The following is a 13,153-nucleotide window of genomic DNA, read 5'->3' as shown; positions in this document are numbered from 1 at the left end:
TTTCCTCCTGGGTGCTTATATAAGGAGAGTTATGTGGAGGTTTAGGGGTTACTCAGTTACACAATTCACACACCCCATTAGCCATAACATCATCACGAAACCTCCTCTCCATAACCGATACCCCTTTTCGGTTCTCTAAGTCCCCATCATCAGTCAGCACCCTAAGGAGGAACCAGGTCAAGATGACAGGCATGTCGAACTCCATTACTGGATTCTCCTCTGCACTATCTGCTGTGACAGGTATGATTTATATTGTTTTCCTTCATGCACAAACAGAACTGAACCAACAAGAGATGGCTCAGCAAGCGACCCTCGACAACAAATATGTAAGACACATATTCATTTTTTCCCACAATTCTTATTGTTCCAAAACATTCGTTGGTTACAACCAATCTTGCGTGTTGTCTGTAATCATTTTAGCAAAATTGATTTTGTAGTGTGTCAGTTTGAAATCTTGTTAGCATGTTTTTGTAGCATTAGTGTTTTCAGTTTTTTGAATGCTAGCTAGAGTGTAAGACTTTCAGTTTCAGAATCATATATATATACTTCCTCCCATGATTAATAGGATCAGTCACCACCTAACATATGATTCCAACAAACAATAATACCTGTAAAATCCCATTCGTAGCAGAGCTATTGGTATTGTTTTCAGAAAGACGGGTCTGTGAGCTTGTTCGTGAGAAATGACACGATTCAGCAGGTCGTTCTTTATAACTATTAACTAGAAGTAGAAGATACTCGTATTAGGATACATAGTTATTAATAGCGAATAACGGACGATAGCGACAAGCTATCTATATGCTATGTACCGATAGCGATGAAATAACGGGCGTTGCTTTATGTTTAGCGACACACGAGGAGAAAATCTAGAAATATTTTATATGTATATTATATCCAAATAAGCTGTTTTATATGCATGCTTAACAAAAAACCTAAAATCATACTATTTTATACCTATAGAATCCTGCTATTTATATTAAAGCAGAAAAGAAAAAAACAAATCCCCCTATTTACCTGCTATGGAGGTGCCAAAATCAAATAGCGACACATGAGTGCTACTAATAGGCGCCAACATCATTTTTAAATTTTAAATTGCTATTTACTCAAACTTTTATATTTGTAAAGAGATAATCTCTCCACTCAATTAGCTGGTCTCCACTCAATTAGCTGGTGTACTCTTGTATATATTTAGAATATTGTTAATGGAAAGAGACACAGAACTTTGACCATTCCCTTTCGTTGTATCAGAGCCTAATTCACGGTCCCCTTTTCTCTTTTCTTTGTCATCTTCCTCACCGGTTAACATGGCCAACGACAAAAACCCCACCTCCTTCGACTCATCAATTGTTCCTCTTCACACCTACCTCCATTTAATCACAATAAAACTTGCTGCAAACAATTATCTTTTATGGAAAACTCAAGTTGAAACTGTTTTACAATACCTTGGCCTTCTCAAACATATTAACGGTTCAGAAAACCCTCCACCAGAATCCGTAACTTCCGATGACAAAACTACACCAAACCCCGATTTTCTCTCATGGAAAGAATTTGACCAGAAGGTCCTTCTGCTTCTTCAGTCGACACTCACCGAAGAGTCGATGGCCGAAACTATCGGTCATACGACTGCTCGCCAAGTTTGGTAAGCACTCCAAACCGCTTATAGTCATCACTCTGTCGAACGAATGCATACTCTTAGAGACTCTCTTAGGCAGCTTACCAAAGGTGCTTCTACGGTTTCTGAATTCGGAAGAAAATTCAAATCGTTATGTGATCAACTTGCAGCCATCGGCCACCCGGTCACCGACGAAGACAAACGCCATTGGTTCCTTTGCGGACTCGGCTCTTCATTTGAAACTTTCTCCACCGCCCAACGTACCATTCATCCATCTCCACCTTTTCGTGACCTTCTTGCGAATGCAGAAAATCACGAGATTTTTCTCCAAAACATCAATGCTCACCAAACTCCGCAAGCGGCCTTTTCCGCTCAATCCCAACGGTCCAGTTTTAATCCAAAATCCAGCCGTGATTTCTCGTAGCGAGGTCGTTTCCGGGGCTCGTCCTCCGGACGTGGTCGCTCCACACATCCTAGACGCCCGCCCCATTGTCAATTGTGTCGAAAAGAAGGACATTATGCAAGTGCTTGCCCTAGCCTTGCTAGTTATGCGCAAAGGGCACCACCTTTAGACGCAAACCTTGCACAAGCCTTTCAAGCTGAGTGCAACATTGTTCAAAACAAACCGGATTGGACCGCCGATACTGGTGCAACCACCCACATGCTACCTTCATCAAATGGCCTAGATAATATCTATGACTCGGGTAAATCTTTTGTCACATTTGGTAATGGTGAATCCTTACCCGTAACAAAAATCGGAAACACCGCTATCAATGATACTTTACCCTTATGAAATGTCCTTATTGTTCCCAACATCACCAAAAATCTCCTTTCCATAAGTCGTTTAACTAATGATTCCCCGGTTGATGTTTTATTCTCTAATCATTTTTTTCACATACAGGATCGAAAGACAAAGGAAGTCATCGCTAGAGGCACTTGTGAAAATGGCTTTTATGTTCTTTCGCAAGGTCACAAGTCACTTGTTGCCGCTCTTCGGCATCACATCTTCATGCATCGATTGATAAATGGCATAGTCGCCTAGGACATGTCTCTTTTAATATTGTTTCTGGTTTGAATAAACGTGGCCTTGTTTTTGTTACATCTTTATTACCTAAACCGGTTCTATGCTCATCATGTCAACTATCCAAAGCACATCGTCTACCGTTTATTGATAACTCAAAACGATCACTAAACGTGTTAGACTTAATCCATTGCGATCTTTGGGGTCCGGCACCTATCGTATCAAAAGATGGTTATGCATATTATGTGATTTTTGTCGATGACTTCTCACGGTTTACATGGTTTTATCCATTAAAAGCTAAGTCTGATTTTTATAACATACTCGTAAATTTTTAAACCTTGTTCAAAATCAATTCTCATGTAGTGTCAAAGTTTTCCAAAGTGATGGTGGAACGGAATTTACAAACAACCGTGTTCAACAAATTTTTCATCAACACGGTATACAACATCGGTTATCATGTCCACAAACTCCGCAACAAAATGGACGAGCCGAAAGAAAACACCATCACATCACGGAAACGGGACTAGCCATGATGTTCACATGCTCCCGCAAACTTGTGGGTTGACGCCTTCACTTCCGCCACATACATCATAAATCGCCTACCGACACCCTTACTTGAAAATAAATCTCCATTCGAGGTTCTTTTTAATCAACCTCCATCCTATGCACATTTTCGAATATTTGGTTGCCGTGTCTTCCCATATCTTCGGGACTATACTAGGGGTGTTCAGGATTCGTTTCGAATTCGAAAAATTCGAAATTCGTTTAAATTCGATTCGATTATCAAGAATTCGTTTCGATTATAAGAATTCGAATTCGAATTCGATTCAATTCGAGTCAAGTAAATCGAATACGAATCGAATACGAATTTATAATTTCAAGTTCGATTCGATTCGAAATTCGAATAAAAATTATACATTTTTATTTTTTATTTTTATATATAATACATATATAACTTTTATTAAGCTATACTATAAATTATTTTCAATTTTTTTCCAAGTATTAAAATTACCCATTACCAAACCCACTACATGACCCATAAGTAAAACCTAAGTAACAAATCTATCAATTGATTTCTAACCATAAAAATATTAACTTGTAATGTGGAGTGACTATTCCCGACTTCTCGTTTTGAATTTTAGACTTGTGATACTTTATTTGAAACTTTTTAATGTGATATCGTGCTTTATGAATGCTTTAAAATTTATGTTTCATTTTGATAGTTTTTTACATGTTTTAAAGAATATGAATTAAATCGAATTTATTCGAATTCGATTCGAATTCGATTCGAATTCGAACTTTTAATCGAATACGAATCGAATACAAATTTGGTTTTTTATTCGAATACGAATTCGAATCGAATTCGATTGGTTTTAATCGAATTCGAATCGAATACGAATTCAAGGAAAAATAAAAATTATTCGAACAATTCGATTCGAATAATTGGAAAATTCGATATTCGATTCGATGAACACCCCTAGACTATACCAAGCACAAGCTTCTACCAAGAAGTGCCCCTTGCATATTCATTGGCTATAGTCCTAAACATAAAGGGTATCGATGTCTCGAACCAACCACGTCACGTATCTACGTCACTCGCCATGCGAAATTTGATGAAGAGAATTTTCCATTTTCGGGTATTGTTGCTAAAACTGATGAAGCTTCACTAATTTTTTCCAACTTTGATGACAATATTCCCATACCCACTCCAACTATCGAACACTTGCAACAACCAAATACCCCAATCAAACAATCCACCACCTCTACTGGTCCCACAAAAAATAAAAATTCCCATCCCTGTTCCATTTGTCCTACATCTTTTACCACACCACAAACCCATACCCCAACCCAAGTCACACCACATCCCACTCAACAAATTGACCCACCATCACCTAACCCTCTCTCGAACTCCTCTCGGCCCGACCCAATTTCACCAGGCCCACTCTCACCCGACCCAGCTTCATGCACCTCCATACCACTCAACTCTATTCCATCTAGCACATCTTCTCATGGTCCACTTAATTCATATCAACCCATCACCGTCTCTGGCCCACCAAACAATCCCCCATAAGAAAATCCCACTTCCCATCCTTTATCCACTACTCAACAACAACAACCTCCACCTTCTTCAACCTCTTCTCATTTCATGACCACTCGGTCCAAGTCGGGTATTTTTAAGCCGAAACATTTTGCACATCTAACCGAGTTCCACTCAAATCAATTACACCATGCATTATTTGCAACTCATGTTCCAAAGGGTTTCAAAACCGCATCCAAGAATCCAAAATGGGTGGATGCCATGAATGATGAACTTCATGCCCTTCGCAATAACAACACATGGGAACTTGTTCAACGCCCGCCTCACTCAAATGTCGTAGGTTCAAAATGGATCTATCGAATTAAATATAAGGCGGATGGATCTCTTGACCTTTACAAAGCACGTCTAGTAGCGCAAGGTTTTACCCAAGTTCCCGGGCATGACTTCTCATACACGTTTAGTCCCGTTGTGAAGGCATCCACAATCCGTGTTGTCCTAAGTCTTGCCACAATTTATAATTGGGAGCTTCGCCAACTAGACGTTAATAACGCCTTCCTTAATGGTCATATTACCAAAACGGTATACATGGAACAACCGCCGGGATTTATAAACCCAAAATTTCCAAATCATGTGTGCAAGCTTAATTGGGCTATATACGGACTCAAACAAGCACCCCGTGCTTGGTTCCAACGGCTTAGTGCTTTTCTTGTGCAACTTGGTTTTAATTGCAGTTGAGCCGATCCATCACTCTTCATTTATAAAAAGGACACGGTTCTAATTTATTTACTTGTGTATGTTGACATGCACATTGTCAAGGAATTTACAAGCAAGTTGCAAAAAGAATTCAAACTCAAGGATGTAGGAACCTTAAGTTATTTCTTGGGACTTGAAGTTTCACATACTCCCTCGGGTCTTTTTCTTAGCCAAGCTCGATATGCTTATGATATTCTATCACGAGCGGGACTTCTTGACTCCAAACCGGTTGCTACTCCGCTTACCACAACTGACACTTTTGTCTCTACGGGTACTCCTTTTCATGATCCCACTCTCTATCGCTCGTTAGTCGGTGCTCTCCAATATCTCACAATAACCCGACCCGACTTATCTTATGCTGTAAATCAAGCAAGTCAACATCTCCACAACCCAACCAATTCCCATTTCCAACTAGTCAAACAGATTTTACGTTATGTCAAAGGAACTCTATCCTTTGGATTAACCTTCGATAAACCAAAAGAAACAACACTAGTTGGTTACTCGGATGCCGATTGGGCTCGGTGCATTGAAACAAGACGTTCAACTTATGGCTATTCAATCTATCTTGGAGGAAATTTAGTCTCTTGGAGTGCAAAGAAACAACCAACCGTATCTCGTTCAAGTTGTGAATCTGAATATAGGGCAATGGCCAACACCGCGGCAGAAAATATTTGGCTTACTCATTTATTACGAGAACTACATGCACTTCCACCGGGACGTCCAACTCTCCTTTGTGACAACAAGAGTGCATTATTTCTAAGCCAAAACCCAGTTTCACACAAACGAGCTAAGCATATAGATATATATTATCACTTCATAAGGGAATTGGTCTCCGCAGGTCATCTTTGCACAAAGTTTGTTCCAACCAAGCTCCAGGTAGCCGATATCTTTACAAAAAGTCTCCCACAACCACTTTTTGAACGCTTCCGTCTAATGCTTCGAGTAGGACCTCTACCTGTTTCGCTTGAAGGAGGGTAATAGGCGCCAACATCATTTTTAAATTTTAAATTGCTATTTACTCAATCTTTTATATTTGTAAAGAGATAATCTCTCCAGTCTCCACTCAATTAGCTAGTCTCCACTCAATTAGCTGGTGTACTCTTGTATATATTTAGAATATTGTTAATGGAAAGAGACACAGAACTTTGACCATTCCCTTTCAGCTACGCTACGGTATTCGCTTCAGCGCTCGCTATGAGCGCTATTAACAACTATGTTAGGATAGTTGTTTAACTTAACTTTCGTAAAACAAACATTTTTCCAATAGAATATATCGCTACTCTTTTATTTAATTATGAACATTCCACTTTTGGAATGTGATATCTGCATATGAATTTGTGTGTGATAATACTTTTTGGATTTTGGAAGATGCTTGGAGATGAGATTGGGAACGGACCATACGGTCGAGTGTACAAGGGTTTGGACTTGGAGAATGGAGATTTTGTTGCAATAAAGCAAGTGTCATTGGAGAATATTGCACAGGAGGATCTTGATGCCATCATGGTACGATGTAATCGTTTTTTGTCGTTTGAAGTTAACAGCCCCCACCATATAGTATTTAGTACATGTTATGTAATGGACTTCATCATCTCTAACGTGTTTCTAACGGTTTGTCGTAAATTGGTCCTATTGCTCAGTTAGCATGTTATACACAGCTAGTTTATATCAATCATATTAACACCTTTATTTTTGCTTTCTGTATGGGCAAATCATGAATTAATTGAACTTGGTTAATTCTCAGCAAACGATTGACTTGCTTAAGGTAATCCTCTCGTTCTGTTTTTTTTTTCTTTTGTATCTAGTTTACAAACAATAAATGTATATTTAAATTTTAAATCACTTGTCTACTGTTAGTGGTTCATGAAAATATATGGCTATATAAATTATATAATAATGACACTTACAGCTTTAAACATCTGGAATATATGGTCATGCTATATGATACAATTCTTTTGGTGCAGAATTTGAACCACAAAAACATAGTGAAATATCTTGGATCCTTACAGACAGAGACACATCTCTATATAATCCTCGAGTAAGTACGAATATCAATTGTGTCGGTTTTGAAAGCATTGTTTATATGCTGGTGCTCTAACTAACCTCAGGTATGTGGAGAATGGCTCACTTGCAAACATCATTAAGCCCGAAAACTTTGGGCCGTTTCCTGAATCATTGGTTGCTGTTTATATAGCTCAGGTGTGTGTAACTGCCCATCAATTCCTCTGTAAGGTCTAAAATCTTGTATTTATGACTTTATTTTCCTTGACAGGTTTTGGAAGGCTTGGTTTATTTACATGAACAAGGGGTCATCCATCGGGATATTAAGTGTGCTAATATTCTGACTACTAAAGAGGCAAGTAAACGTTTAATTTAAAAAGCTAGTTCATATGGTAGTATTAGTGAAAGTTATAATCCCTACACATCCTTAAGTTCGAGGGTTGTTCGGTAAATAACTAATAGATAGTTTATATTGTAATTAGAATAGTATACAAGTGCGAGGACTAGACCGTGGCAAAAGCAAAGATTATAACCTACAAAATTGATGGAGCGACACATCCCATGGGACGCATCTGTTCCAATCGTCGCCACCATCACAAGATCAAGAAGACGCGCTGTTTCGCGAAGAGACATGTCTTTCACTCGCATCTATTCAATTAGTATAAATAGGCTTGTAGTTTTCAATTGTAATATCATCCCTGTACACAATCATAATCACATGTAAAGATATTCGGTTTTATATTCAAGTTCGATTCATGTCTAGAATCAAAGATCCGTTTTAGGACCAACAATTGGTATCAGAGCGCCAGGCTCTAGGCACGGGAATCGCAAGGCATCGAATCACAGAGTTATTCGCGATCAGGTTTCATCATTCTCTTTTTCAATTCGCAAGTTTTTTAGTTTTATGGGTTCAAAGTTAACGAACCAGGGTTAGGAATCTAGGGTTTTTGATTCCGGGGTTTAGTGCGAATTAGATTGTTTGATTATTACGCGTTTTGGGTTATACGCGGGTTAAAGATTTGAGAGTTTGTTGAATTCAAGGGAATTGAATTTACCAGTACAGTGGTTCGTATTGGTGGCCAGGAAATTTTAGAAACAAGAAAGTAAGGGTTGTGAGAACTCTAAGTTAGCAATCAGACTAGGGTTCGTGAGTGTATCGAATCGAGTACAGAAGCGCAAAACAGGGTTATTCTTGTTTCATTTGGAGTGCTAGGAAGAATCAAAATTTAATCCGGTGGTTATACGCAATCAGTTTTATTTGCGGGTGAAGGTTTGAAGGCCAAATTCATAGTATAGAAAAGAAAATTGAGTGAATCAATTGGGAAAAAGAAAATCGAGTGAGTCGATCGTGAAGAAGACGCGAGTAAAGACAGAATCATTCGAGTGATTCGAAGTGTGTTCGAAGAATCTAGAATTACCAAGTGAAGGCTCGAAGGTTTTTTCAATCAGAAACAAAGTGCTATGTGGAATAGCCAATTGTAGATGCAGTGAATGCAAAGAAACACGATGATGCAGCGGATGCAGGATAGTGAAAAGTGATGCAGTGAATGTAGGAAACAAGAAGAGAAAATTGTTGCAGTGAGTGTAGAAAAATAAAGTGCAGTGAATGCAGAAAAGTTGAAGCTATTGAAACAATGAATACTATTGGTGAGACATCAAAAAAGGTTTGTGTGATTCGAAACCGTGTGGAAAAGTGTAGTCGATTTGTGAGGAGTCGAAGGAAAGAAGAATCGTGTGATGCGGAGATAACCTGTGAAAGGAACAATAAAACAGTTCAGTGACTAGATTAGGTAAAAGTGAAGAATCCGTGAGGGAAGCTATCAATGATGAAGAACCCGTTGTAAGAGACAACCGTGATGACGAGATTAAATCTATGATAGACCAAGAAGAAGGCATGCGTGTGAAGGAAAGAAGTAATCCTGTGACTGGGTCAGAAGAAGTAATTGTTGTGTGATACAACCGCAAGAAAAATCTAAGTGAGTTAGATTATCCAAAATCTATGCGAGTCAAATCATGTGATATGATGGTGGGCAAGCTATTCAAGACCGGGTGGAGTTCGTGTTGAGACAACTACACAAGAAGAGGATCGTGTGATACAACGCTCAAGACAAGTGTGAAGCAAAATGTTCGTGTGAAGCAAAGTTCGTGAGGAGCAAGGTTCGTGAGGAGCAAGGTTCGTGAATAAGAAGATACATGTGAAACGTTGGATACCGAGGAGTTTCAGGAAGATGGAATTGATCAAGTTCAAGATCGACAACAACTCAAGGATGTTCGTGATTAGGGGGGTGAATGAAAGTTATAATCGCTACACATCCTTAAGTTCGAGGGTTGTTCGGTAAATAATTAATAGATAGTTTATATTGTAATTAGAATAGTATACAAGTGCGAGGACTAGACGTGGCAAAAGCAAAGATTATAACCTACAAAATTGATGGAGCGACACATCCCATGGGACGCATCTGTTCCAATCGTCGCCACCATCACAAGATCAAGAAGACGCGCTGTTTCGCGAAGAGACATGTCTTTCACTCGCATCTATTCAATTAGTATAAATAGGCTTGTAGTTTTCAATTGTAATATCATCCCTGTACACAATCAGAATCACATGTAAAGATATTCGGTTTTATATTCAAGTTCGATTCATGTCTAGAGATCAAAGATCCGTTTTGGGACCAACAACTAGCATGTTCCAAAACCCCTACATAATATAAAGCAAAGTCGCCGTTTATATACCTTATTTTTTAGCACTAAATTACTATTCTAACCTTGTTACTTCTGTCAAATGCCATTTTCAGGGTCTTGTAAAATTGACGGATTTTGGGGTTGCCATGAAGCTAACCGAGGCTGATGCTAATACACATTCGGTTGTCGGAACACCTTACTGGATGGCTCCTGAGGTATATAAAAGTTTTGTTTTCTATCTTTCGTTTATTATTATCTTCTTGTACTTTTGTGTGGCATGATATCGAGATCATCTATCTTTTTTAACTTTTATTATTTTTTCAGGTTATTGAAATGTCTGGAGTTTGTACTGCATCTGATATATGGAGTGTCGGTTGTATTGTGATTGAGCTACTTACTGGTGCACCTCCTTATTATGATCTTCAACCCATGCCTGCGCTCTTTAAGATCGTTCAGGTGTTCTTTCTTTTTATAAGCCAAATTTACCACATGATTTTTTTGATTTTTTTTTTAAATTCGGGTCCAACCGTGCTGATAATTGATATAACCGCAATGATTTTTTTTTTTTGTCAGTGGTCATAACAACCTCGGTTACTAAAATTTGCTCAATTTTTCCTTCAGGATGAGAATCCAACGATACCAGATAGCTTGTCACCCGACATAACTGATTTTCTTCTCCAGTGCTTTAAAAAGGTAAGTTGTAACAACATATTTGATTTGCTCTGAACTTGCTGATGACTATAATAACCCCGGTTATATATGATTAATCAAACATTAACTTCATATTTCAGCCTTTCAGGATGCTAAGCTGAGGCCCGATGCAAAGACGCTGCTTTCTCACCCGTGGATACAAAACTCTAGGCGCGTTGTATGATAAATGAATGCACCTATTTACCATAAATGTGTTTAAGCCTGAAAGGGGCGAACCAAAATTCTAGGCGTGTTGTATGTGTTGGAAAATACTTATTTGTTAAATTACATAATTGACTTTACGCCATTTATATTTCAACTTGTTTGACATGTTTTGAAAAACATGTATTTTTAGGTCTGTAAACGAACTGAACGTTCAGTGAACAGTTCGTGAACCGTTCGGCGGGAAGTTCGTTTATGTTCGTTCGTTTAATAAACGAACGAACATGAACAAGAAATTTCGTTCGATTAGTTAAATGAACGAACATGAACAAATGTCCCGTTCGTTCAATTGTGTTCGTGAACGTTCGGTAAGGTGTTCGTGAACATTCGTTCATTTGTGTTCGTATGTTCGTGTTTTAATTAAAGGTTTTTATACTTTCATGTATTTTATCTATACTTTTTATACTATTAAACTTTTATTTATATCATTACCCTAACAATTAAACTAGGAAACCCTCTTTCACCTTGTTTATGCACCATTTCCCTTTCTTTTCTCATTATTTACATCGACGAATATGATCTACCTCCGTTCCACAATAAGGGATTCAAGTTATAGTGCTACTCTCTGGGCCATCCACCTTTATCCTTCATCGCGTTCGACAAATTTATTTGTGTTCGCTTGTGTTCGTGAATCGTTCGTGAACACGCTCATTTCCTTAATGAACGAACACGAACATAAAATCTTGTTCGGTTAGTGTTCATGAACCGTTCGTGAACACATTTATTTCCTTAACGAACGAACACGAACAAGGCCTCGTTCGTGTTCGTTCGGTTCGTTTACACCCCTATGTATTTTCAATTATTCTTAAATATAGCACACGTTATAGTTACTTGTTATTTTATATAATTTTATTAAGATAGTGGAAGCATCATCGATCTTTTCATGATTTGACAAAAAACACAAATAACCAAAAACTTCATTTTCAAGCCTAACTTTAAAAATCAATAGCAAGGAAATTTCCTACTAATAATTTGTTGACGAGGGACAATACTAAGGGGTATTTGGTGTTGCGTTTTCAAAATAGATTATGCGTTTTCAAAATAGATTTTGTGTGTCATGCTTCTCCAAAACTGCGTTTTGGATGTAGATAATAACTTTTTCATCCAAACATTTTTTTAGATTATTTATGTTTTACAAACGCAATAATCAAATAATCACTTCAAAACGTAATCCTAAACACTCTCTAACATGTCCCTAACATCATAATTTAAGCTTTTAAGTGCTTAACATTTCAACCTTTTTCTTGCCCTCTTCCTTGTACTATTTTTTTTTCATCAGAGTTAATAATAGCAATTAAGTTTCTTTACCGTTTTACTAGACTCATTCCTAATTTTTTTTTAGCTAAAAAACACCCAAGTTTCAATGGTGTTCTATTCTATTGTTATGGGTTTTTTTTTTATAAATTTTAAACAAATATGAAAGTTGGTTACTGTTTAACAATTTTTTACTTGCAAGGATTTAAACACAACACTTTGTGTGTGTGTGTGTGCGCGCGCGTGTGTGAGTGGAGGATACCATACCACTAAACCACTAGGTGAATATGAGAAATTTAAATAATAACCAAGTTTTATTTAGATTTTTTTTTATTAATCATGAAAAATTCATGACAATATAAAAATATTGAAACTTGAGTAGTTTTCTAGTTAGAAAAAAAAAAAGATGATTATTAAGAAGGAAATGAGCAAAAATTAGGATACATTATACGAAAAATTAAATTTCTTAAATCAAAGAGAAGCCTATCATGAAATTTCTAATAAGACCTAGTGTATGTTTGGTAAAAGTAGTTGGTGGCTGGAAACTGCTTTTTAGATATGTTTGGTGTTTGACAAAGTAGCTGGAGCTTTTAATAAAATTTATAAAATGACCAAAATGGGCATAACTAAAAATTTAAAAAGTTTGTGCATTAAAAAGTTCATTATTTTTAAAGGTTAAAATAGTCATTTTTTTCTAAAAGTTTGTAGCTCCAGCTGGAGCGTTAAACCAAAAGCTTCAAACTCCTAACCTAAAAGCTTCAATCTCCTTCAACTAAACAAGGCTTATTATTGAGTAAGAGTTTTTTTCTTAAACTAGAAACATACTGCTAGAAGAAATCTCTCACGTAATCACACGCTAATTTCACTTTTTACTTGGTCAAAC

General features: G+C 37.4%; 1 protein-coding gene across 1 annotated transcript; it reads left to right on the top strand.

The window, feature by feature from the left end:
- Positions 1-295: 295 nt before the first annotated feature.
- LOC110864927 (MAP3K epsilon protein kinase 1) lies at positions 296-11,105 on the top strand. Its single transcript, XM_022114095.2, has 10 exons — positions 296-326; positions 6,793-6,927; positions 7,166-7,186; positions 7,386-7,459; positions 7,530-7,620; positions 7,694-7,777; positions 10,218-10,319; positions 10,429-10,560; positions 10,726-10,797; positions 10,904-11,105. The coding sequence occupies exons 2-10, from the start codon at positions 6,793-6,795 to the stop codon at positions 10,976-10,978; spliced, it is 786 nt and encodes a 261-aa protein (XP_021969787.1). The 5' UTR covers positions 296-326; the 3' UTR covers positions 10,979-11,105.
- The last annotated feature ends 2,048 nt before the right edge of the window (positions 11,106-13,153 follow it).

This window comes from Helianthus annuus, chromosome 6 (genome assembly GCF_002127325.2).
Source record: "Helianthus annuus cultivar XRQ/B chromosome 6, HanXRQr2.0-SUNRISE, whole genome shotgun sequence".
In the NCBI taxonomy this organism is placed as follows: domain Eukaryota; kingdom Viridiplantae; phylum Streptophyta; class Magnoliopsida; order Asterales; family Asteraceae; genus Helianthus; species Helianthus annuus.
This window is presented reverse-complemented; position numbering and strand designations above follow the sequence as displayed.